Genomic DNA, 27,014 nt, shown 5'->3' on the forward strand with positions numbered 1-27,014 from the left:
TCAAATCAATAATTTATTCCCCCTCCCCTCCTTCGTGGCCCTGTTCTCAAGACCCCGAAGCTTCACTCATTTTAGTCGGTCGCAAAAAAGAAATGTTTCATCTCTGAACAGCAAAGGGATAAAATTGTAATCTGTTTCACGCCAATGTGTCTGGCGGCCAGGCTGGGGTCTTTCCTTGCCCCCCAGCCCTCTGGAAATCTTCAGCGGAGTCCCCCCCAATGGTGGTTTTGCAGCCCCTCCCCTCCCCCCTTTGCTCCCTCTTTTGCTGAACAGCCAGTTTGGGAATGAATTCTGAAAATCACAAGATGCTCTTCTTTGTGTGTGTTGTCTTTGTGTTGGTCACAACAAAGATGTCACCTCTCTGGGTATGGAAGCAATTCCTGCAGTCAGCTTCCAACTAAACAGGAAGCAAGCTCAGCTTTCTTCTAATTAAGCAAACATATACTAATACGCAGTGTGATTCTATATACACGTAACTCACATCTTGGGTTTTCCCATTTGCAACATCCATTTCCCAGGGATCTTTGCAGATTCGAGGGGTAAGAGAGATCTGGGGGGGGGGATACACATTTCCGGCATTGCAAAAACCATTTGTGCCTCCTAAAACCCAGTTTTCGATTGGCTGGTTGCTTCGTATCCCACCTGTAAACCGGGCGCATCTACATCTCGGCTTCCTGCTGCCCAATCCGGGTTTGTTAAATAAATAAAATCCTTATTAATAAAGACCACCCAAGTACGCAAACCGCAGATCCCGAGGTCGGCCGAGTTCAGAACAGGGCCTGGTTGGAACCCGCTTAACCCGAAGCCGGAATGGAACCGCTTGGAAAGGGAAAGCAGTAGCTTTCACGTGTACAGTTTGCTGCTCGAGCTGTCGTGTGAACGGGGGGGGGGGGGTGTTTCTTTCGCCAGCCGGATGAAACCGGCCTCGTTTCTCTCCACCCTTGAGGAAGACACCCCCCCCCCGAGGAACGGACGCTTCCCCTCCCCCCAATCTCTCCACCAGCGGTCAAACTGGAGCGCGGGACCCCCTAGAGGGCGGGCCGGAGACCACAGCAGCAGCGTCCCTTTTTGCAAGCGGGCGCCCGCCGCCCTTCGCGACGTTGCCCCGCGGGCGCCTTCCGGGCTCCTGCAAAGGGAGGAGCCGGGCAGGTCGGGCGGGGGGGGGGGGGGCTTTGCCTGCAGATTCTCCAAATTGGGGGAGGGGTCCCTTGCAGAAACGGGGGGATCCTTTAGAAAGGGGGTTCCGTCCAGAAAGGGGGGGCATTGGGGAAAGGGGGAGCATTGGGGAAAAGGGGTTCCGTCCAGAAAGGGGGGGCATTGGGGAAAAGGGGAGCATTGGGGAAAGGGGGATCATTGGAGAAAGGGGGAGCATTGGGGAAAGGGGGATCATTGGGGAAAGGGGGATCATTGGAGAAAGGGGGAGCATTGGGGAAAGGGGAGCATTGGGGAAAGGGGGAGCATTGGGGAAAGGGGGAGCATTGGGGAAAAGGGGATCATTGGAGAAAGGGGGAGCATTGGGGAAAGGGGGTTCCTTCCAGAAAGGGGGAGCATTGGGGAAAAGGGGAGCATTGGGGAAAGGGGATCATTGGAGAAAGGGGGAGCATTGGGGAAAAGGGGATCATTTGGAGAAAGGGGGAGCATTGGGGAAAGGGGGAGCATTGGAGAAAGGGGGTTCCGTCCAGAAAGGGGGAGCATTGGGGAAAAGGGGAGCATTGGGGAAAGGGGATCATTGGAGAAAGGGGGAGCATTGGGGAAAAGGGGATCATTGGAGAAAGGGGGAGCATTGGGAAAGGGGGAGCATTGGAGAAAGGGGGTTCCGTCCAGAAAGGGGGAGCATTGGGGAAAGGGGGATCACTGCAGAAAAAGGGGGATCAGTGGGGAAAGGGGGAGCATTGGAGAAAGGGGGGGCATTGGGGAAAGGGGGTTCCGTCCAGAAAGGGGGAGCATTGCAGAAAAACGGGGGGGGGTTCCCGTGGAAGCCCAGATCAGCCCCCTCTCCCAGCTCCACTCTGCACGTGCTCAGAGGCCGAGTGCAAGGGAAGGGGGAAAGGATCGGGGGCGCGCGCGCGTGCCCGGGGCAGCAGCAGCCGCCGGAGGAAGCAGAAGGGAGGGAAGCGGTTCCGGGGCTGGGCGAGCGATCGAGGCCGAGGCGAGGCGGGCAAGGCAGCCTCCTCCTCCTCCTCCTCCTCCTGCTGGCCCTCCGCTCCGCCCGCGGCCGGATCCCTCCGCGGGCCTCCTCGCCATGGCGCTGAAGCCGTCTCCGCAGCCCTCGCCGTCCCCGCCGCCGCCGCCCGGACCCTCCGCACCCGCCGCCGCCGCCGCGACGCCCCCGCAAGCCTCCGCAGCAGCAGCAGCCGCCGCCACCGCAGCCCCAGCCCGCCGCTGCCCGGCCGCCCCGGCTCCCCCGGGCGGGCGCAAGGCGGGCGGGGCGGCCCCGGGAGCGCGGCCTTCGCTGGGCAGGTGGGTGCCGGACGGGGGTCGCTCGCCCTGCGGGCCCCGCTGCGTCCCTGGCCGGAGAGGCCGCCGCTGCCCTTCACGGGAAGGGAAGGGAAGGGAGAAGGAGGGGAGGGCAGCGCCGCGGCCTGCTCTGCCGCAGGGACCGGGAGGGGAGGGGAGGACGGACCCCCACCCACCCACACAGCCCCCCCCACCTGGGAGGGGAGGGGGCTCCCCTGGGCTGAGCAACTGGGTCTCAATCCCCCCCCCAAATAATGCCAGCCTGGCCATGGGCCCTGCATGCCCCCCTCCACCCCCCCCCCACTGGGCATCAACAAAAGGTGGGGAGGGGGCTGCAATGGGGAAAGGCAAGGTATTTCTCCCCCCTCCCCGCCCGCCTAGGCCTCTGGAGGGGGGGGAGGAAGGGGGGTGCCTCTCTTATCGTCCTTCCCCCCCCCTTTTCCCCCCTTTGCAAGGCCGCGCAGGAGACTTTTGGGGGGGGGAATTCTTGTGGTTTTGCAAGGGTGGAGAGAAATCACTGGAGGGGGTTCTTTCTCGCTTTGGCCTCCCAAATTGCAGCCGGTTAGCTGAGCTGCTGCTGGGGCTGGGGGGGGGGCTGGGGTGGGGGGTCTCTGCCAGCCTCCCTCCCTCCTTCAGGGGCTTCTAAGGAAGAGGAGAAAAGTTCTTGCAAGATCCAACCCTGGTTTGATTCTCTATGCCCCCCCACCAGAGATTCCCCAGATTGCAGCTGGTTAGCTAAGCTGCTGCTGGGGCTCGGGGAGGGGGCTGGGGTGGGGTCTCTGCCAGCCTCCCTCCCTCCTTCCCTCCCTCCCTCCTTCAGGGGCTTCTAAGGAAGAGGAGAAAAGTTCTTGCAAGATCCAACCCTGGTTTGATTCTCTCTCACCCCCCCACCAGAGATTCCCCCAGATTGCAGCTGGTTAGCTAAGCTGCTGCTGGGGCTCGGGGAGGGGGCTGGGGTGGGGGGGTCTCTGCCAGCCTCCCTCCCTCCTTCCCTCCCTCCTTCAGGGCTTCTAAGGAAGAGGAGAAAAGTTCTTGCAAGATCCAACCCTGGTTTGATTCTCTATCCCCCCCCCCAAACTAGAGATTCCCCCAGATTGGATCTTGCAACCATATCCCCGAATATTGCAACGTTTGCCTTCGTGCAGCAGAGAAAAGTTCTAGCAAATGTTGCAGATCCAGAAGGTTCAAGCTTTTTTGGGGGGTGGGTGGGATAGGGAGGGGTCTCCCCCAAAGCCCTTGATGGACGGGGGGTCTCGATCGCTGGAGGCAGGGGGGGGAGCCTGTTGCCATTTTTTTCCCAGGGGGAGACAGCTGTTGAGACTACCCTACACCCTCAAATGCCTTTTTCGGCTTATGCAACGCTGTAGTTAGTAGAATGGACGGTATACGGTTACCCCCCCCCCGGCAAAAGCGAAGCGCTCTTCTGCTTTTTCTGTTCCGAGGCCGGTTCTCGTATTTGGAACGTGGCTATAAATTCAGCCTCTTTAGACTTCCGGAGTAAAAAGCATCCGAAGGGAAGAAAGATAAGATGCTTCTGTCCTTCCTCCGAATGGGAATCAAGGCTCGGATTTTGCACCAAAATTTTTTTTGTTTCCCCCTCTCTAGTTTCTGTGGCTGGTCAGTTTGCACGGATCCCTCTTCTCCCTTGCAAAAAGTCCCTTTTTTTTTACGTAAGCTCATTAGCAGAGAGACGGACAAGCAGGAGGAACGCCTTTGTAAATCTGCCGGGCCGAGGGCTCCTTCGCGAGCCTTAGAGTGACTGGGGGAGCCCATTAATCCCCTGGGAATGCCAACCCTAAGGCAGAGCAATAGCAGTTAGATTTATATACCGCTTTCTACCTCTATGGGGCAGAGATGTCCCATAGGTGCTTTTTCAAGAAGCAACTGGACTTTTCTTATTTATTTTTTCCCTTTGGAGACCTTCCCATCCGAGAAGCTTCTTCAGCTCCGACAGGATAGTCAGGAAGGAAAGGATTGATATTCCTTGCAGGCAGCTGGTTAGTTGCATCCTTTGAGAGGGTCGTTGAGGCCGCTGGGAGCCTTATCCGTGTCCTCGAAACGGTTCCTAGCCTGCAGTTTTTTCCCCCTGGAGATCTGTTCCACAACCATTCCCAGGGTGTCCCTCCCAAATTGTTCAGCTAAAAGTCTGTAGAGACTCCCGATCCATGACCTGGAGGGCTGAGAATCTCTCTACAGGCTCCTAGGACACAAGAGGGAAGACCAGCGAGGTGAGTTGGATGGGCAGCGGGGGACAAGCAGGAAAATCACGAGGCCTCTTAAGCATTTCTGAATGGAGCTCGGATTCTCCTGTAAAGATGGGACTTTGCACCCTCCCAAGACATTCCCCCCAAATGCTCCGGATTTCCTTCCTGTCCAGTTTCAAACTCAGTTTGACGTCGCATCTCCCGGAGCTGAAAGGCACCGGGAATGTCTTTGCTAGAGCACGCGGTTTGCCCATATGTTAAGGAAGAAGGACGGTCTGTTGGTGATCGGTCTCCTTGCCCCCCCCCCCCCCCGCCCCTTGTGTCCGACATGTCCAAGGACCGCTCCTCTGCTCCCCCAATTGGGTTGGGCTCCAAGCCTCCTGAGATGTGGCTCAATCCTTCTTGGCTTCGTGTTAAGACCGTTGGGGGTCAGGGTTGAAGAGCCGAGGTGGCACAGTGGGTAGAGTGCAGTAGTGCAGGCCACTTCAGCTGACTGTTATCTGCAGTTTGGCGGTTCAAATCTCACCGGCTCAAGGTTGACTCAGGTTTCCATTCCTTCCGAGGTGGGTGAAATGAGGACCCAGACTGTTGGGGGCGATATGCTGACTCTGTAAACCGCTTAGAGAGGGATGAAAGCCCTATGAAGCGGTATATAAGTCTAACTGCTATTGCTATCTTGCAGCTGACATCAAAAGTTAACTTTAAGGCCTGAAAAGCAAAATTCTTCCCTTCTTATCATGGAGGCTCCGGTTCAGGTTTAGCATTGAGGATTTTTAAAAGGGTAAAGTTGGTGCCTGATTAATAGAACTTCCATTTTGGCTGTCTTTCGTTGGGTTGGAAGCCCCCGTCCGTGGGTGGTAGGTAGGTAGGCCTATCTGGTCATGTTTGGGGAACTTTTGAGAGTTTTTATATCGCAGGCTATTTTTTTTTAAAAAATCCCTCTCTGGAGCATGGAAATCTGGTGCGCTCTGAGAGATAAATAGTCCCAAAAACTATCTGCAGTCCTCTGAGGAATGCGCCCAGCTCTAAGGACTTGATAAAAACCATCCTTGTTTTATTACCAAAAGCATTTTCGTTTCTCTTCTGCTCCTCTAATCCAGCCTTTCTCAACCTGGGGGCAACTTTTAAGAGGTGTGGACTTCAACTCCCAGAATTCCTGGCTAGCCAGGAATTCTGGGAGTTGAAGTCCACACCTCTTAAAAGTTGGGAAACTCTACTAATCTAATTTACAAGAATGCCCCTTTTCAGTAAAGCGAGGATAGAGTAGGGGGAAAAACCCTCCAAAGCCATATAATTACGACTTTGGAGAAATATTTCATATAAAGTTCAAGAAGGGATTAAGATAGGCCTCGATTTACAACGGTCCATTCAGTGACCGTTAGAACAGCACTGGAAAAAAATGACTCGCGACCATTTTTCACACTTACGACCTTTGTCGCCTTCCATGTGGTCGGAATTCAGGTGTTGACTCATACTTACAACGGTTGCAGTGACTTCCCCCAAGCCAAGTCAACGGGGAAGCCAGATTCACTTAACAACCGAACACCTGCAGTGATTCACTTGACGGCGGGGGCAAGGAAGGTCGTAAAACGGGGCAAACTCACTTGAGAAATGTCTCGTTTTAACAATAGGAATTTGGGGCTAGATTTTGGTCGTAAGTGGAGGAATACCTGTAGCAATCTCAGTGTCCTTAACTGTTTGGGGCCTGAGAGTCATTAAAAAGGGGGGTGGGATTTATACCCATGTAAAGGGATGTGGTGGCTGAGTGGCTAAGATGCTGAGCTTGTTGATCAGAAAGGTCGGCAGTTTGGCGGTTCGAATCCCTAGCGCTGCATAACGGAGTGAGCTCCCGTGACTTGTCCCAGCTTCTGCCAACCTAGCAGTTCGAAAGCAGGTGAAAAATGCAGGTAGACAAATAGGAACCACCTTTGGTGGGAAGGGAACAGCGTTCCATGCCCCTTCGGCATTGAATCATGCCGGCCACATGACCACGGAGACGTCTTCCGACAGCGCTGGCTCTTCAGCTTTGGAACGGAGAGGCGCACCGCCCCCTAGAGTCAGGAATGACTAGCACAGATGTACGAGGGGAACCTTTACCTTAGATGAGACTTGTGGCCAGCCAAAAAGGCTTAGTCCAATAAACTCAGTTCAAAGGATAAATTTTTATTTTATTTTTTGGGCCGTAGCGAAGCAGGGACAAAACAGGAAAATACGCACGGAAGCTGAATGTGAAGGCAGCCCCAATGATGGATGAAATAAACACTTCCGTTGTGTATCAAGAACTTAAAAGAGAAGAATCGGCCCGCCTTCATTTGAAAGGGATTCTGTAAATATTTACAGGGCTCCAAAGAGCTCCTTATCCAGCAAAGCCATTTTATGAACGGACAGGAGCTGAAGGGAGCTTGTGGCTCATAAAAGCTTCATGCCTTAACATTTCATCGGCAAAGGTGCCGCCAGGATCCTAGGCCAGGGGTTGGCAACCTGCGGCTCTGGAGCCGCATGTGGCTCTTTCATCCCTCTGCTGCGGCTCCTTGTCGCCGGTCTGCTCCACAGTTGATAGGGCTTTCGGTTAGGACAGGTAGAGGAAAAAGGATGCTGTGCTAGGAGGAGACTCTATGGTGGGGGAACTGGACTTCCGGTCGGCAGAGGAAAAAGGATGCGCTAGGAGGAGACTCTATGGTTGGGGAACTGGACTTCCGGTCGGCAGAGGGAAAAGGATGGTGCGCTAGGAGGAGACTCTATGGTGTGGGGGGAACCGGACTTCCGGGAGGGCTTCCAGTTAGGACCTTTGTGGCTCTTTGAGTATTTAAGGCTGCCCCTGTCCTAGACCCACCTGGCTTTCCTCCGGCAATTGCAACCAAACTCCCGTTTTACGATGTACGATGGGCCTTCTCTCCCCCCCCCCCCCGGGCTAGAAACTCCAGGGTGCAAATTCCCAGTTTTTCTTTGCACAGAATCCACTGGACAATATTTATTGCTCCGGCCGGCATCTCAGGCCTGTGGGCAGGATAACCTTAGGTTTCCTTAAGGAGGGTCCAGATTGTTGGGGGCAAGAGGCTGACTCTGCAAACCGCTTAGAGAGGGCTGTAAAAGCACTGTGAAGCGGTATATAAGTCTTAAGTAGGAAGGAAGGAGAGGAGAGAGGGAGGGAGGGAGGGAGGAAGAGGCAAGAGGCTGATTCTGCACACTGCTTAGAGAGGGCTGTAAAGGACTGTGAAGCGGTATATTAAGTCTTAAGTGGGAAGGAGGGAAGGAGAGATGGGAAGGAGGGGAGGAAGGAAGAGGCTGGCTCTGTAAACCGCTTAGGGCTGTAAAGGACTGTGAAGCGGTATATAAGTCTTAAGTGGGAAGGAGGGAAGGAGAGGAGGGAGGGAGGAAGAGGCTGACTCTGCAAACCGCTTAGAGAGGGTTGTAAAAGCACTGTGAAGCGGTATATAAGTCTTAAGTGGGAAGGAGGGAAGGAGAGAGGGGAAGGAAAGGAGGGAGGGAGGGAGGAAGAGGCTGGCTCTGTAAACCGCTTAGAGAGGGCTGTAAAGGACTGTGAAGCGGTATATAAGTCTAAGGGCTATTGCTGTTAAGTATCCCTGAGCATCCTTCACCTACAAGCAGCCTCCGGTTTGGCTTCGGGTTCAAATCCTTTGCAAATGTGGAAGGGAATCCTTTTCAGCCCAAGAGACACATACAGGTGGTCCTTGACTTGCAACAGTGACCATTCAAAGTTACGACGGTGCTGAAAAAAGTGACCAAGGACCATTTCCCACACTTACGACCTTTGCGGCACGGTCGCGTGATCAAAATTCAAATCCTTGGCAACGGCTTCATATTTATGACGGGTTGCCGTGTCCCTGGGGTCACGCGATTCCCCCCCACTTTTGCGACCTCCCGACAAGCCGCGTCCATGGGGAAGCCGCTTAACAACTGGGTTACCAACTTACCAGCCGCAGTGATTCACTTAGCAACTGCAGCGAGAAAGGTCGTAAATGGGTTAAAGGTCGCCGAACAAATGTCTTGCTTTGCAACGGAAGTTTTGGGCTCAGTTGTGGTTGTAAGCCGAGGACTGTCTGCAACAGCGACGGAAGGTAAATGACGACGGGATCCATATTCACCCATTTTCCCCATAAACCAAAAGGGTCAGAAGTGGCTTAGAACTTCCTCCCCAGGACAGAAGTTATGTAAGCAAAACCATTGATACATTTAAGCAGGTAGGTAGGTAGGCAGGTCATAGAGAGGTAGATATAAATAGAAGAGAGGGGGGAGGTATAGATGATATGGATGGAAGGAAGGAAGGAACGATAGATGGATGGATGGATGGATGATAGAGTGCGAGGATAGATGATATAGGATGGATGGATGATAGATGATATAGATGGATAGTTACTTGGATGGATAATAGATGATGTATGGATGGATGATAGATGATAGATAATATGGATGGATGGATGGAGAGAGAGGATAGATATAGGATGGATGATAGATGATGTATGGATGGATGATATATGATAGATAATATGGATGGATGGAAGGATGGATGGATGGATGATAGAGAGCAAGGATAGATGATATGGATGGATGGATGGATGGATGGATGGATAGAGAAATGACAGATGATATGGATGGATAGATGATAGATGATATAGATGGATAGTTGGATGGATAATAGATGATGGATGGATGGATGATATATGATAGATAATATGGATGGATGGATGGATGGAGAGAGAGGATATAGGATGGATGATAGATGATGTATGGATGGATGATATATGATAGATAATATGGATGGATGGATGGATGGATGGATGGATAGAGAGCAAGGATAGATGATATGGATGGATGGATGGATGGATGGATGGATGGATAGAGAGATGACAGATGATATGGATGGATGATAGATGATATGGATGGATGGATGGTTGGTTGGATGGATGATAATGTATGGATGGATGATAGAGAGATGATAGATGATATGGATGGATGGATGGATGATAGATGATGGATGGATGATAAAGAGGAAAAAGATGATAGATGATATAGGTGGTTGGTTGGATGGATGGCTAGATGGATGAATGGATGATAGAGAGATGCTAGATGATATAGATGGATGGATGATAGATAGATAGATAGATAGATAGATAGATAGATAGATAGATAGATGAGACAGAGAATAGGAACCACCTCACCTGTGACTTCTCTTGGATGCCTCTCTGAGTTTGGTTCAAGAGTGCGGAGAAGTTGGCAGGTCAACTGGTTGACTCCTCAATGAGCTAATATCACGGTTGTACGAAAGGAGAATCCCGCAAGAAAGGATTGTGGGTGCCGCCCCCTCTGGTGTTTTGGTTCCAGGTAGTTGAGAATACACCACCGAGTTGTAGCAATAGCGCTTAGACTTATATACCGCTTTCCAGCCCTCTCTAAGTGGCTTACATATTATCGTGTTTCCCTGAAAATAAGACCGGGTCTTATTTTCTTTTGACCCCTGCAATAAGCGCTTGGCCTTGTTTTCAAGGAGGTCTTATTATTTTGAGGTGCAGGAGGCGGTGAATGGGGTCACCTCATGGCTGCTGCTGTGTTGCAGTATTTTGGGGAGGGATTATTTTGGGGGGAAGGATTATTTTAGCACATGTGCTCAAAAATCCGATTGGCTTATTATCCGAGGAGGTTGTATTTTAAGGGAACTGTGTAGATCAACGTTTCTCAACCTTGGTGACTTTAAGTCCCGTGGACGTCAACTCCCAGAATTCCCCCAGCCAGCTCTGCTGGCTGGGGGATTCTGGGAGTTGAAGTCCACGGGACTTCAAGTCGCCAAGGTTGAGAAACGCTGGTGTAGATATTCATGTCACACAGAATATGACGTACATATGGAAACACGAAGGTTTTTTTGCCCAACTACTGGTATAAGGATTATTCTTTATATCATTCATGTTGTCTTGTATTCTTGTATGGAGTGCACCAGTAGAGGCCGAACCAGTTTTGTTGTTCATGATGTACAACAACAATAAAGGCTTTGACTTACAGAGTCAGCCTCTTGCCCCCCCCAACAATCCGCGTCCTCATTTTACCCACCACATGAGGAGGAAAGGCTGCGTCAACCTTCAGCCTGGTGAGATTTGAACTGCCAAATTGCAGGCAGCCAGCAGAAGCAGCCTGCAGTACCGCACTCTCACCACTGCGCCACCGTGGCTGCTACCCCTTCTCTGGTGGGCCACGAAGCAGCTGCAGGAGCTGAAGGAAGCTGGCATCCTCACTTAGCGTCCGTCTCAGTTTGGCAGCTGGTCCAGGAACATGCCTGGTTCTTTTTCCTCCTGGTTGTAAATTGCTCCAAGGGGAGAAGGAAGGACTTGTGAGGCTGTGAGCACAAAGACCCTTGGAAGGATGCCTGTGACAGTCATCTTACGGAGAGCCCATCCGACTCCTTGTTGGGCATTGGTTGAATGGTTCATAAAGTCGTCTGGATTTTATTTATTTTATTTTATTTATTTGTTTGTCAAACATGTACAAGGTATAATAAGTATAAACCTGGTGATGAACAATAGCAATAGCAGTTAGACTTATATACCGCTTCATAGGGCTTTCAGCCCTCTCTAAGCGGTTTACAGAGTCAGCATATCGCCCCCACAGTCTGGGTCCTCATTTCACCCACCTCGGAAGGATGGAAGGCTGCGTCAACCCTGAGCCGGTGAGATTAGAACCGCTGAACTGCAGATAACAGTCAGCTGAAGTGGCCTTGCAGTACAGCACTCTAACCACTGCGCCACCCGGCTCTTCAAAGGAATGAATACAAATAAATGGGGACAGTAGGACAGGGAGAGTAGGCACACTGGTGCGCCCCCTTGACCGACCTCTTAGAAATGGGGTGAGGTCCACGGGGGACAGTTTGAGGTGGAAGCTATGGGGGGGGTGTGTGTTGAGGACGTAACAACGGAGCCAGACAGAGCATCCCGGGCGTTGACCACTCTGTGGCTGAAGTCGTATTTTCTGCAATCGAGTTTGGAGCGGTTGACCTTGAGTTTGTATCGATTGTTTTGCCCGAGTGTTGTTGAGGTTGAAGCTGAAGACGTCGTTGACCGGTAGGACGTTGTAGCAGACAATTTTGTGTACTACACTTAGGTCAGGCCGTAGGTAGTTCCAGGTTGTCCTGGCCCAAAATTTCGAGCCTGGTGGCCTAAGCGATTCTGTTGTGAGCAGAGGAGTGGAGAGGACTCTTCTCGTGAAATACCTCTGGACCCGCTCGGTTGCGTTGACACCTGACGCACGGTGCGGATTCCAGGCAGACGAGCTGCATTCGAAGATTGGTCGGCAAAGGTCTATTCTCTGGGACTTCCCTAGGAGGAGATACCACCGGTCTCTTGCGTGTGAGGAGATCTGGGGAGCACAGCCGGCGACCCCTTTTTCCAAGCCCTGGTTTGAGCTAGAGGGTGAGCTAGAGCAGTGTTTCTCAACCTTAGCAACTTGAAGATGTCTGGACTTCAACTCCCAGAATTCCCCAGCAGTGGTTAGGACAGTGTTTCTCAACCTTGTCAACTTGAAGATGCCTGGACTTCAACTCCCAGAGTTCCCCAGCCAGCATTCGCTGGCTGGGGAATTCTGGGAGTTGAAGTCCAGACATCTTCAAGTTGCCAAGGTTGAGAAACACTGAGCTAGAGGGTCTTCCAACTGGCTGAGGGATCCCCCTTGGAAATCCTGGGGTGGGAGCAGCTGCTCCATTAAGAGCCAGCCAGGGGGTGAAGCTCCCAGGACCCTCATTGGGTCCTGCTTAGAAGCTACAGGATCTGGACTTGGAGAGGTGGGCAGACCTGCTACCTCTTGGAGAGAATAAGTTGAGACTTTGAGAATCCTTGGTTGGCACCTCTCCACACACACACACACACACCGCCCCCAGCCTCTTTGCGTTATGGGAGAGAGGTGGAGGCCTCTTGGGAGGGAAGGCGCCACCATGCCCCCCCCTCCTCCTCTTCTTCCAAGGCTGAACAAGGGCTCCCAGTCACATGACTGAAATTTGAGTGTCTTGCTCCTGATTGTAATGCAAGGAGGAGGACCCGGTTGGCGGTGGAGGAACTTACGCCGAGTAGTTTTGTCTCCTCCCTGTACTAACATTTGCTCAGCAATTCCTATCCGCGCTGCTAACCAAAGCTTGGACAAGCATAAATTGGGGGGGGGGGGGGATGGACATAGAGGGGTTTTAATGGAAAATCGGGGCGCTTCCTAGGCAGAAAACAGGGAGTTTTCGAGGGGTCCTAAAGGGAGCAAGGGAGCGTCCGATGCATTGCGTTAATTAGCAAGCTGCAAATATTACATTGCTCATCAAATTGCTTTTAATACAGGGAGACAGAAGCATAAGCGTTTAATTGCTTGGGGGGGGAAATGACTGCCAAATGCCCGTCCTCAAATCCATATATTGTGTGGGGGGAGAGAGAGAGCGCGAATCCCGATAGGAAAAGGAAGAGCCAAAAGCTTGAGCTCCTGTTGCATCTTCCAAGCGAAGGGAGTTGAACAGCCTGTCGTGAGTAGCCACATTCCTGGGCTTACGGGGACTACACTTCCCAGCATTCCAAGGGAAACCTGGCCCCGGTGGTGGTGATGAATACCGAGCATTGTTGTCCGGCAAATTGGGAGTGTCACGGTGGCTTGTTCCTGGTGCATCGAGAGAGAGAACCGCAGCGGGAGGCCCGGAGCGGTGCCGGGGAGGCGGGTGGTTCTCTGCAGAGCATCGGCTGGGTTGCAAAGCATTGGGGCTTGCATTAACCCTGGGGGGGGGGGGTGGGGGGGGTTATTTCCATGCTGTTCAGCCGGCCCAACGCCACATGGGAGGTCGGTTGTGCAACATGCACAGCCTTGAGTGGCGAGGAGGGAGGGAGGCACATATTAACTCTCTTTCGCCTGCTGCTTTTTAAGGGGTGTTGTCAGAAAACGGGGTGGGGGGGATCGCAAGCAAAAGCTCCCTTTGGCAGAGCTTTTGGCTTCGTCCATGCCGAATCTGCCCCCCGGGGTTTGCTCTCTTAAGAACCTCTTCCTAAGGAGAGAAGAAAGAGAAGAAAGGGGGTAGGAAGGAGGGAGAGAAGGAGGGAAGGAAGGAGAGAAGAAAGGAGGGAAGGAAGGAGGGAAGGAAGGAGAGAAGGAAGGGGGGAAGGAGGGAAAGGAAGGGGGAAAGGAAGGAGAGAAGGAGAAAAGAAAGGGAAGGAAGGAGGGAGAGGAGGGAGGGAAGGAGGGAAGGAAGGGGAGTAGGAGAGAAGAAAGGAGGGAAGGAAGGAGAGAAGAAAGGAAGGAGGGAAGGAAGGGGAGAAGGAAGGGGGGAAGGAAGGAGGAAAGGAAGGGGGAAAGGAAGGAGAGAAGGAGAAAAGGAGAAAAGAAAGGAAGGAGGGAAGGGGAAGGAGGGAGGGAAGGAAGGGGAGTAGGAGAGAAGAAACGAGGGAAGGAAAGAGGGAGGGAGGGAAGAAGAAGTAGGACCGTTGTAAGATAAGATGGATCTATGGGATGTTAAAAAAGCAATCTTCAAGTATATGGTCAACAGTAGGGAAAAATTGTTATAAATACATATTATTAATAACAGTTATGAGATCATATAATTGTGAATGTATATATGAAATTGATAAAATAAAATAAAAATTAAAAATTAAAAAAAAAACAAGAACCTCTTCCCGTTAAAACTCAACCCATCTTCAAAAGTCCTGCATTTAATCATCTCTTCTCAGCTTTTCATCCCTGGGCTTGAATGAACAGTCTCCGCAATGATAATAACTCTTCAATTTGCTCTGATCTCACCTGGCTTTTTTAAAAACAAATATTGTTATTTTTTTTTAATTTCAGAGGGCGCACCAGTGGCAAAGGGCCCCCTCAACCCCCAGTAAGTACCTCCTTTCATTTTTCTGCTTCTTTGACGTTGGTTGATTTTATTCTTTATAAAAGTCAAAAGTCAAGTGTGTTTGATTATTTAGAGCAGTGTTTCTCAACCTTGGCAACTTGAAGACGTCTGGACTTCAACTCCCAGAATTCCCCAGCCAGCATTCGCTGGCTGGGGAATTCTGGGAGTTGAAGTCCAGACATCTTCAAGTAGCCAAGGTTGAGAAACACTGATTTAGGGCAACGGAAACTGCCTGTCTCCACTAAGAACCTCACCCCACTTAATGTCACAATATTCATAGGTGTATCAGGGTCTCTACTGCACCTTCAAATTGTCACATGGAAATATTCCCAGAGATAATTATCTAGTAAAATTATTATTATTATTATCATCATCTTTGGTGAGATTCACAGCCTTTGGGGCTGGTTGGTAGCTCAACAGCTCGAGTCCTAACCAAGGACCTAGGAACTGTTAAGGTAACGTCGGAGGATATAAGCTGTATTATTATTATTATTATTATTATTATTATTATTATTATTATTATTATTATACAATTGTATCACAGCGGCCAGTTGTTTCGCCGGATTTGGCATTGGTTACTAGTCGGGCCCCACCCAGGGGCCTAGGACGTCGTAACGTATTTTTGTAATATTAAAATATTAATATTAATAATATTAATAATAATATTAAAATTATTATTATTATTATTATTATTATTATTATTATTATTATACTTTATTCATTAAACATGAAACAGTCAACTGAACCTTCAAAAATGCATCACAAATACCATTGACTGGTGCTAATGGTTGATATGAGATGATGATGATGATTATTATTATTAATATTATTATTATTATTATTATTATTATTATTGATATTATTTGACCTCTGTGGGTTTTCGATGTTCTCTTGCCACAACATTGGTTTTTAAGAAACCCAGTTATATATAATTCCTCCTGTGGAGTTTTCTGAAGGTCTCTTCTCAATGTTCTGAATCCCCCACGAATGGTTTAGACCAGGGTGTCCAAGACCTGTGGACTTCAACTCCCAGAATTCCTCAGCCAGCATGGAATTCTCCCCAGCCAAGAATTCTGGGAGTTGAAGTCCACAAAGTCCTCCAGGTTGGACATCCCTTGGCTTCAGCATTTTATTGTTCTGAAATGTCTTGTTGGCCAGTCCAAGACTGTAAGGTGATACCCATGAGTAGGGCATGTTGGAGAAAGACACTTTCCCCTCTGTTGGGTAGACGAGCCCCCTTCCCTCCCCCCATCTCACCTGGTTTGGGCTCCCTGAAGGTAGATACCTCATAAAGTCTATTGGGGACCCCACGTTGGCTTGACCTTTGCCCCAGGAAGCAGTTGGGTTTAGAAATGCTCTACCAGCATCCGTAATGGAGGAATATATCTAGTCCTCTTATCATGCAGCCTTTTTTTTACTCTCCTGGGGTCAGCCAGAGAGACCCAGGCCAACCTCCTGCAGGTTTTGAGGGGTTAAGACCCAGCAAGATTTAAGACCCAGCAAGGTGGCTCAGTGGCTAAGACTCTGAGCTTGTCGATCAGAAGTTCGGCGGTTCGAATCCCTAGCGCCGCATAATGGAGTGAGCTCCCGTGGCTTGTCCCAGCTTCTGCCAACTTAGCAGTTCGAAAGCAGGTGAAAAATGCAAGTAGAAGAATAGGAACCACCTTTGGTGGGAAGGGAACAGCGTTCCGTGCGCCTTCGGGCGTTGAGTCATGCCGGCCACATGACCACGGAGACGTCTTCGGACAGCGCTGGCTCTTCGGCTTTGAAACGGAGATGAGCATCGCCCCCTAGAGTTGGGAATGACTAGCACATATGTGCGAGGGGAACCTTTACCTTAAGACCCAGCGAGCCAAAAGTCACATTTTAGCCACCTTCACTGAGTAATTTCCCCAGCACATTAATCGATGATGTCACAAACCCCAGGCTACTTGAGTGTAAAGCAGGGGTAGATCCACCTCCCCATCCCTCCCCCTTTAGCAGAGCAGCCTGGATCACATCCAGTCAGAGGACAGACAGACAGTCAAGCTGCTGAAAAGGAGCGAACGATAGGATGGAGTTTCCCTTCTTCTTCCTCTCTGCCGCACGAGAGTAACGTCCGGAGGGAGGGAGGGTGGGGGAAACGAAAAATGGAAGACGGTCCCACTTTAGAACCTCTGACCACACGACAAGGACGGCTGTGCAAGCCCACCAGAAGCAGCTCCATGGGGGACATTTCCTCTTTGTCCATCCTGGGCGAACGAGGATCCGACGCTTGGAATGTACGTTCCGTATGGGGTTCCGTTGAGTAGCAAAACCCTACATTCCTACCCACCCACCCCCCGAGAAGGCCGTAGACACGTTGACGTGGTGGCACGAGGTTCTAGGAAGCCTGAGAGTAGGCAGAGAGAGAGAGAGTTGGTTGGATTCTTGCGTTGAGGTGGTCCGAGCTCAAGAGGTCTCAAGACCTTTAGATGTTTCTGAAGGCCTCCTTCTCAATCTTCTGTGGTTCCCCGTGGATGGCTCAGACCAGGGCAACTTTTAAGACCTGTGGAATTCTGGGAGTTGAAGTCCAAAGGTCATCAAAGTTGGGCGTTCCCAACCTGAGTTATGGCTATGTTCAACTGGCGGATAAGCCAGTGTTTCTCAACCTTGTCAACTTGAAGATGTCTGGACTTCCAACTCCCAGTGTCAACATGGCTATGTTCAACTGTCCGATAAGCCAGTGTTTCTCAACCTTGTCAACTTGAAGATGTCTGGACTTCAACTCCCAGAATTCCCCAGCCAGCGAATGCTGGCTGGGGAATTCTGGGAATTGGAAGTCCAGACATCTTCAAGTTGACAAGGTTGAGAAACACTGCGATAAGCGGAGTTTCTCTCGATGGGTTAAGATTTTCCCAGCCTTTCAAGTTTTTGTCGTCAGCCACGTAGAACTGTGCGTTGTGTGTGGTGTGTGCCGTTGTGCTCCTGATGCGTAGACCACACTCTTTTCTCTTCTTTCAGATCCCCTTTCAAGGCATATACGCAAACATGCGAATGGTTCACATACTCACCTCCGTTGTCGTAAGTTATGGCCACCTCTTTCCTTTGGCGATGCTTCGCTTTGCATTGGAAATGTCTGCATGCAGGAATCTAGCAATTTTGTTTGGGGAGGGGGTTGTGTGTGTCGGGCGGGGGGGGGGCAATCTTCCAGTCTGCTCTCCTCCTTTATGCTTCTTTGCCTTGAGGCTGCCGAAGGTGTGTTTTGTTTTGTTATTTTAGTTTCCTTTCCTGATGCCAAATTCAGTGTTTTTCCCCCCGATATCCTGCAGAGGAAAAAAAGTCATTTATTTTTTGGGTTGGTTTGCCGTTGCAAAGAAGGAAAGGGGGGAAATTAGGGAGCCCCCCCCCCCCCAGATTCTATGCTGTGGTGTCCTTGTCGGAGTGAAGTGAAGTTTACTGGCCAAGAAGTAAGGCCGGGCAGTCCTCGACTTACAACAGTTCATTTAGCAACCAGTCAAAGTTATAAAGTCACGGAAAGAAGAACGGAGGGTTGATTTCCACCCTTAGGGCCAATGCAGCATCCTCAGGGTCACACAGAGAGCCGAGGTGGCGCAGTGGTTAAATGCAGCACTGCAGGCTACTTCAGCTGACTGCTAGTTCTGCAGATCGGCGGTTCAAATCTCACCGGCTCAAGGTTGACTCAGCCTTCCATCCTTCCGAGGTGGGTGAAATGAGGACCCGGATTGTTGTTGGGGGCAATATGCTGACTCTGTAAACCGCTTAGAGAGGGCTGAAAGCCCTATGAAGCAGAATATAAGTCTAACTGCTATTGCTATTGCTATCTATCTATCTATCTATCTATCTATCTATCTATCATCTATCATCTATCTATCTATCATCTATCTATCTCTATCTATCTATCTATCTATCTATCTATCTATCTATCTATCTATCATCTATCTATCTCTATCTATCTATCTCTATCTATCTATCATCTATCTATCTATCTATCTATCATCTATCTCTATCTATCTATCTATCATCTATCTATCTCTATCTATCTATATCATCTATCTATCTATCTATCTATCTATCTATCTATCTATATCTATCTATCTCTATCTATCATCTATCTATCTATCTATCTATCTATCATCTATCTATCATCTATCTAATCTATCTAATCTATCTATCTATCATCTATCTATCATCTATCTATCTATCTATCTATCTATCTATCCTATCTAATCTATCTATCTAATCTATCTATCTAATCTATCTATCTAATCTATCTAATCTATCTATCTATCTATCTATCTATCTATCTATCTATCTCTATCTAATCTATCTAATCTATCTATCTAATCTATCTATCTATCTATCTATCTATCTGGGTGAAATGAGGACCCAGATTGTTGGGGGTGATATGCTGACTCTGTAAACCGCTTAGAGAGGGCTGAAAGTCCAAGGGCTACCCGTGTCTTTAACTGAAGCGCCGTTAAACAGATCAGCCCATGGTTGGACTAGGAGTAACGTTGGGGGCCGGTAACGGAGGTGGCCAGAGACCGACCGACCTTCAGCCCCTCTTTAAAACCTTGGTTTTATTGTCCGTCCTCAACTCTTGTGGGTTTTTTCCCCTCCAGCCTGTTCTGATTCTTATTTTTTGCCCTTTGATTTCTACCCTCTGGATTTTGCATTGCTTCTTTTGTGTGTGTGTCTGTGTGTGCCTCATTGGGTAATGAATTAATAAACTCAAAGCATGGGGAGGGTTTGTTAAGGTTGGGGGTCTCCTTCTGTGTTGCATGGGGGAGGCTGTGTCAGGACTGGCCTTTTTTAGGGGAGCCTGGGGGGCAAAATTAAAAATTAAGAAAGCTCAGAAGGCCTAGAGCAGTGTTTCTCAACCTTGGTGACTTTAAGTCCTGTGGATTTCAACTCCCAGAATCCCCCAGCCAGCACATCTGTGCTGGCTGGGGTATTCTGGGAGTTGAAGTCCACAGGACTTAAAGTCACCAAGGTTGAGAAACACTGGCCTAGAGAGATGAAGAGTTTAAACCTTGCCTATACATTTATGAAGGGACACGGTGGCTCAGGGGCTAAGACGCTGAGCTTGTCGATCCGAAAGATTGGCGGTTTGAATCCCCAGCGCCGCGTAACGGAGTGAGCTCCCGTGACTTGTCCCAGCTTCTGCCAACCTAACAGTTCGAAAGCACGTTAAAAATGCAAGTAGAAAAATAGGAACCACCTTTGGTGGGAAGGGAACAGCGTTCCGTGCGCCTTTCGGCGTTGAGTCATGCCGGCCACACGACCACGGAGACGTCTTCGGACAGCGCTGGCTCTTCGGCTTTGAAACGGAGATGAGCACCGCCCCCTAGAGTCAGGAACGACCAGCATATACATGCGAGGGGAGCTTTTATCTTTATACATTTATGTAACTTTGATTTATTTGTAAAAATGTATTAGCCTCCCACCTTACCATGTGGGTAAACTCTTAATCCCAATTTTTGAACGGACCTTCCTGATCAATATCCTTTCTCTGTCCCCCTCCTTTTTCTTCCACCCAGGGATCAAAATGTGAAGTACAGGTGAAAAATGGAAGTATATATGAAGGAGTTTTTAAAACTTACAGCTCTAAGGTAAAATACGTTTTTCCTCCTTGCACAACCCAATCAAAATGGTCTCAATCTTCCGGCTGGGGATTATAACGCCCGCTGGGTCTCAGAGTTACGTAAAGTTGGGTTGGAACTGGAAATACCCAGGAATGGGATTTCCCTGAGCCACGGAAGTGCATCATTTTTAGGAAGTCCTTCTCTCTCAACCAGTCGTAATAATGGGGCAGGAAGCACGAGAAGGTCGGAAGATGTGTTTTGCCCTCTTAATTCTTGGAGCAAGTAAAAAAAATCACATAAAACAAAGTGAAGATAAATGGTTGGGCCTTAAACTTCTCTATAATTTCATTGCTCTAGAGTAGCGTTTCTCAAACCTTGGGCGTTTTGAAGACGCGTGGACTTCAATTCCCAGAATTCAATTCCCAGGATTCAATTCCCAGGGTTCAATTCCCAGAATTCAATTCCCAGAGTTCAATTCCCAGAGTTCAATTCCCAGGGTTCAACTCCCAGAATTCAATTCCCAGGGTTCAATTCCCAGAATTCAATTCCCAGAGTTCAATTCACAGGATTCAATTCCCAGAATTCAATTCCCAGGATTCAATTCCCAGAGTTCAATTCCCAGAGTTCAATTCCCAGAGTTCAATTCCCAGAATTCAATTCCCAGAGTTCAATTCCCAGAGTTCAATTCCCAGAATTCAATTCCCAGGGTTCAATTCCCAGAGTTCAATTCCCAGAGTTCAATTCCCAGGATTCAATTCCCAGAGTTCAATTCCCAGAGTTCAATTCCCAGAGCAATTCCCAGGGTTCAACTCCCAGAATTCAATTCCCAGAGTTCAATTCCCAGAGTTCAATTCCCAGAATTCAATTCCCAGAATTCAATTCCCAGAATTCAATTCCCAGAATTCAATTCCCAGAATTCAATTCCCAGGATTCAGTTCCCAGGATTCAACTCCCAGAGTTCAATTCCCAGAGTTCAACTCCCAGAGTTCAACTCCCTAATTCAATTCCCAGGATTCAACTCCCAGAGTTCAACTCCCAGAGTTCAACTCCCAGGATTAAATTCCCAGGATTCAACTCCCAGAGTTCAACTCCCAGAGTTCAATTCCCAGAGTTCAACTCCCAGAATTCAACTCCCAGAGTTCAACTCCCAGAATTCAACTCCCTAATTCAATTCCCAGAGTTCAACTCTCAGAGTTCAACTCCCAGAGTTCAACTCCCAGGATTAAATTCCCAGGATTCAACTCCCAGAGTTCAACTCCCAGGATTCAGTTCCCAGGATTCAACTCCCAGAGTTCAACTCCCAGAGTTCAACTCCCAGAATTCAACTCCCTAATTCAATTCCCAGGATTCAACTCCCAGAGTTCAACTCCCAGAGTTCAACTCCCAGGATTAAATTCCCAGGATTCAACTCCCAGAGTTCAATTCCCAGAGTTCAACTCCCAGAATTCAACTCCCAGAATTCAACTCCCAGAGTTCAACTCCCAGAATTCAATTCCCAGAGTTCAACTCCCAGAGTTCAACTCCCAGAGTTCAACTCCCAGAATTCAACTCCCTAATTCAACTCCCAGGATTAAATTCCCAGGATTCAACTCCCAGAGTTCAACTCCCAGAGTTCAATTCCCAGGATTCAATTCTCAGGATTCAACTCCCAGAATTCAACTCCCAGAATTCAATTCTCAGAGTTCAATTCCCAGAATTCAATTCTCAGAAATAAATCCCCAGAATTGAAGCAAGCTGGCTGGGGAATTCTGAGAATTGAATTCTGGGAATTGAAGTCCACAAAGTCTTAAGGTCACCCAGTTTGGAGACCCCTAATTTAGTGGCTAAGTGGAGAGAGAGAGTCAAAGGAGACCTTGGTCTTAAACTGGACCTCAAATGTCCAGCTGCAACTACTCTTCATGCACCTTGTTGACCTGTCCAATTCTTGACCGTTGAGGGTCTCTCCTGTCTGTGGGGGCGTTTGGCTGCCGGGCGGGGAGGGAAACGTGGCTTGTGGTTGTTTTGCTCCATGAAGCTGCCCGCCAGGAAGACCGGCCTGATCCTGCCCCGCCCCCCCCCCCCCCCCCCCCCGGTGTCTTTCAGTGTGATTTGGTGCTCGACGCGGCCCATCAAAAGACGGCCGAATCCAGTTTGGGTCCGAAACAGGAAGACATCATAGAGAGCATCCTCTTCAAATCCTCAGACTTTGTAATGGTGCACTTTAAGGACATGGATTCCAGCTATGCCCAGAGAGGTATGGAATGAGGGCGTTGTTGTTCTTTTTTTTAAATGTATTTGAATGTTTTTCTAAAATTGGATCCACTTTAAAAATAGCCGCTATTTCTCTGTCCCTTTCAGTTTGCCCAGAGTTTAGCTCTTCAAAGAGAGTCGGGTGCCCATGTCATCTGTTTAGGGCGTGGCTACTTGAGAGAAAAGAAGGGCCAGGGGGTGACTTGATAGCAATCTTCCATTATTTGGTGGTGGAGGGGCTGCCACAAAGGAAGAGGGGAGGGGGTCAACTTATTTTGCTAAAACGCCCGAAGGCAGGACGAGAAACAACGGGTGGAAACTAATCAAAGGAAGAAGCAAGCTGGAATTCAGGAGAAAGTTCCTAACAGTGAGGACAACTAACCCGTGGGACTCCTTGCCACCAGAAAGAAGTTGTGGTTGCTTCATCAACTGGAGGTTTTTTTTTTCAGAAAACACTGGTCAGCCACTTGTCTCACGTTGTGTTGGGTCTCCTGCTTGAGCAAGGGGTTGGACTAGAACAGTGGTTCCCAAACTTGGCAACTTTAAGACTTGTGGACTTCAACTCCCAGAATTCTCCAGCCAGCAAACTTGGGCCCTTTAAGACTTGTGGACTTCAACTCTCAGAATTCTCCAGCCAGCAAAATTGGGCCCTTTAAGACTTGTGGACTTCAACTCCCAGAATTCTCCAGCCAGCAAACTTGGGCCCTTTAAGACTTGTGGACTTCAACTCCCAGAATTCTCCAGCCAGCACACTTGGCAACTTTAAGACTTGTGGACTTCAACTCCCAGAATTCTCCAGCCAGCATAGCTGGCTGGAGAATTCTGGGAGTTGAAGTCCACAAGTCTTAAAGTTGTTAACTTTGGGAACCACTGAACTAAAAGACCTCCAGCTCTATTCCGACGGATTGATTGAGTTAAAACAGTTGTGTTTGCACAAGAATTAAGTATTTGTATTTATTATACTTATATGAATCATATTCCTCCTTGCTTTGGTCATTTCAGCAATAATGTCTAGGAGTAGAAGTCACTTTGGGGGTGGGGGTCCTTGGTTCAACCCCAAATATTCCCCCTTTCTCCCCCTTTTAAGGCTTGGAAAGCCTTGTCGAGGGTCCCCCCCCCCCCAACATCTGGAGATCTCTCCTGTCCCAATGAGCCCGACCTCCCCTTGCGCAAACAAATTAGTTTCCCCCCGCTTGGTTCCCCAAACACAGTAGTTGGGTGCGTCTTCCCAGGGAGGAGTGAAGAAGGTTGGTTGAGCCGGATTTGTCTACCGAGTAACCGCAAGGATTTTTCTTGGACTGGTTGAACAGGAAGTTCCTTTGACTTAACAAAGGGATTCCTGAGGATCCGGTATCTTGGAGAGGGCGGAGAGATAGCTGCATGCCAGGAATTGCTCTCCTGCAAGAAGAGATCCGCAGGGTTTCTTGGTCTCTGGGTCAAATGCACGGACTTCCGACGCGCCACCTGATTTTTCACGATTGAACTGAGGACCGGTCGGATTCCGAGATGGGGCGGGGGACACTCAGGGAAGCTCAGAACGTGGGAAATGGAGAGGATTATCATCATCCTTGACTCTGAATTCCATTCTGGGAAAAGAGAAACAGATCTGGAAAGGTGATGCAGGGACCACCTGCTCAGAGGATCGATCCTAGATCTTGTTTACCATCGATTGCTACGTGTAAATTCTGAAGGCCCCGAGGGATCCTGGTTATAGGCTGGTCAGCTAGAATTCTGTTTTAGGTTGTGGGGGGGTCCTTGGTGCTGTCGGAACGTGGCTGTTTCCTTGCAGGCGTTTCCTTACCCAGCTAGCTAACGCCATCAGTGTTAGGAGGAAGTGGGGTTGGTGGAGAGGAGAAGGACTCTGGGATCCTGGTTGCTCCCTGTGCTTGTCTGCCTTCTTGCAGACGTTTCGCGACCCCTCCATCATTCATCAGCGCTAACCTCTTGATCTAGGGGGGTTTTTAACCTTAAATCCACACAGGTTCCACTTTAAGCCGTAACTTGCCGACAGGTGGAAAATGTGGCCCAGGAGATGATATGTTTCTGATACGCCGTTTCCTTCCACCACAGACGCTTTTACCGATTCTGCCATCAGTGCTAAAGTGAACGGTGAGCACAAGGAGAAGGACCTGGAGCCCTGGGACGGAGGAGAAGGCGCCTCTGCAGAGGATCTGGAGGCTCTAGAAACGGATGTTGTAAGCGTCTCTTGACTTGAGCTCCAAAGGGGGGGGGGGCTCTGAGGGGTTTACACCCTGCTCTGATGATTGTCTCCCCTTCTATTCCTCATCTACCTATCTATCTATCTATCTATCTATCTATCTATCTATCTATCTATCTATCTATCTATCTATCTATCTATCTATCATCTTTTCTATCTATGTAATCCTATCTAATATATATATATAGATAGATAGATGATAGATAGATAGATAGATAGATAGATAGATAGATAGATAGATGTCATCTATCTATGTAATCCTATGTATCTTCCATTTATCTCTCTATCTTTTATTATATATCAATCATCTTTTATATCTATCATCTTTTCTATATGCAATCCTATCTACTATTTATATCTCTATCTCTATCTATCTATCTATCTATCTATCTATCTATCTATCTATCTATCTGTCTGTCTATCATCTTTTCTATCTATGTAATCCTATCTACTATATATAGATAGATTAGATAGATAGATAGATATCATCTATGTAATCCTATCTATCTTCCATTTATCTCTCTTTCTATCTTTTATTATATATCAATCATCTTTTATACCTATCTATCATCTTTTCTATCTATGTAATCCTATCTACTATAGATAGATAGATAGATGGATGGATGGATGGATGGATGGATGGATAGCATCTATGTAATCCTATCTCTTCCATTTATCTCTCTCTCTATCTTTTATTATATATCAATCATCTTTTATATCTATCTTTTCTATCTATGTAATCCTGTACTATTTATATCTATCTATCTATCTATCTATCTATCTATCTATCTATCTATCTATCTATCTATCTCTATCTATCTATCTATCTATCTATCTATCTATCTATCTATCTATCTATCTATCTATCATCTTTTCTATCTATGTAATCCTATCTACTATATATAGATATAGATATATAGATATATAGATATCTATCTATGTAATCCTATCTTCCATTTATCTCTTTCTTTTATATACCAATCATCTTATCTATCTATCTATCTATCTATCTATCTATCTATCTATCTATCTATCTATCTATCTATCTATCATCTTTTATATCTATGTAATCCTCGCTACTGTTTATATCTCTATATCTATCTATGTATCATCTTTTCTATGTAATCCTATCTACTATTTATCTATCTATCTATCTATCTATCTATCTATCTATCTATCTATCTATCTCTATCTATCTATCATCTATCTATGTAATCCTATCTATCTTCTATTTATCTCTCTTTATATCTTTTATATCTATATATCAATCATCTTTTATAGCTATCTAATCTATCTTATCTATCTTCTATTTATCTCTCGCTATATCTATCTTTATATCTATATCTACCTACCTACCTACCTATCTATGAATCAATCAAAATTACTGGCTTCTGACCTTAGCAGAGGGTGACTTTGGACAGCTTACTAATACATAAAACTCTATAAAACGGAAAATGAATGCTCAGAGTTTATGGAGATGGTGGTTTAATCTGTTTGGAAAAGGGGCTTTTTAAATCCCTCCAGCTGTCAAAGAACTTCTCTTTAGTGAGTTGATCACTTGATTAACTTCAGAACTTTGGGGGATTCCGTCTTCCCGGAAGAGCCAAAGTCCCAATTGAATTCACCCAGGAGTTTTGATTGAGAAATTTCCCCTCTCCTCCCGGCTCTGAACCTGAGATTTGGGGTTTATTCTGTTTGTCTTTAGATTCTTTAATTCTTCTGGGTAGGGACGCCCCCTACCCTGTTCATTCGAAGCAGGGGGTGGGGGTGTAAGCTGAACCCTTCCTCTGTTGCTGAAGGGGGGGGCTTTGCTTCGGAGGGGTTTCCATCCTCACATTCTGTGCAGGGGTTTATAGGGAAATTGAGGCAAGGAATCTGCAAACGAAGAGCTGATTGCAGTGGTGAAATCTTAATTCCCCCCGCCATAACTGCACTAAGTTGCAGGCGGTATGTCTGTGGTTCATGCCCAGCTGAAACCCACTACTGCCCCCCCACACATCGGTTCTGTAGGCGTGGCTTGGTGGTGGTGGGTCATGTGATTGGGTGGGTGTGGCCAACTCCCCCCCCCACACACACACACTTTCAGCTATTTTTTTTTAGATTTTTAAAGCATTTTTTTCCCTACTGGTTTAGCAACAGCAATAGCAGTTCGACTTATATACCGCTTCATAGGGCTTTCAGCCCTCTCTAAGCGGTTTACAGAGTCAGCATATTGCCCCCCAACAATCCGATAGATAGACAGACAGACAGACAGAGATATAGAGATAGATAGCTAGATAGATAGATAGATAGATAGATAGATAGATAGATAGATAGATGATAGATTGCAATAGCAATAGCAGTTCGACTTATATACCGCTTCATAGGGCTTTCAGCCCTCTCTAAGCGGTTTACAGAGTCAGCATATTGCCCCCCAACAATCCGATAGATAGATAGATAGACAGACAGACAGACAGACATAGAGATTGATGGATGGATGG

The 27,014-nt window shown here is 48.2% G+C and overlaps 1 protein-coding gene across 9 annotated transcripts in view; it reads left to right on the forward strand.

Moving 5' to 3' along the window:
* Positions 1–2,147: 2,147 nt before the first annotated feature.
* The window catches only part of ATXN2 (ataxin 2), a 50,530-nt gene continuing 25,663 nt past the window's right edge, over positions 2,148–27,014 (forward strand). For 3 of the 9 annotated variants that reach the window (XM_087705461.1, XM_087705463.1, XM_087705460.1), the window contains exons 1-6: positions 2,148–2,460; positions 14,466–14,502; positions 17,503–17,562; positions 20,043–20,114; positions 22,170–22,320; positions 24,387–24,511. In XM_087705461.1, the coding sequence (XP_087561587.1) occupies positions 2,243–2,460; positions 14,466–14,502; positions 17,503–17,562; positions 20,043–20,114; positions 22,170–22,320; positions 24,387–24,511 (663 nt within the window). In that variant the 5' untranslated portion in view covers positions 2,148–2,242. The remainder of the gene's footprint in view (positions 2,461–14,465; positions 14,503–17,502; positions 17,563–20,042; positions 20,115–22,169; positions 22,321–24,386; positions 24,512–27,014) is intronic. The other 6 variants (XM_087705458.1, XM_087705462.1, XM_087705465.1 and 3 more) reach the window with 3 other exon arrangements.

This window comes from Thamnophis sirtalis, unplaced genomic scaffold (genome assembly GCF_051295495.1).
Source record: "Thamnophis sirtalis isolate CommonGarterSnake01/CBP01778 unplaced genomic scaffold, rThaSir2_p1.2 scaffold_2, whole genome shotgun sequence".
NCBI lineage: Eukaryota > Metazoa > Chordata > Lepidosauria > Squamata > Natricidae > Thamnophis > Thamnophis sirtalis.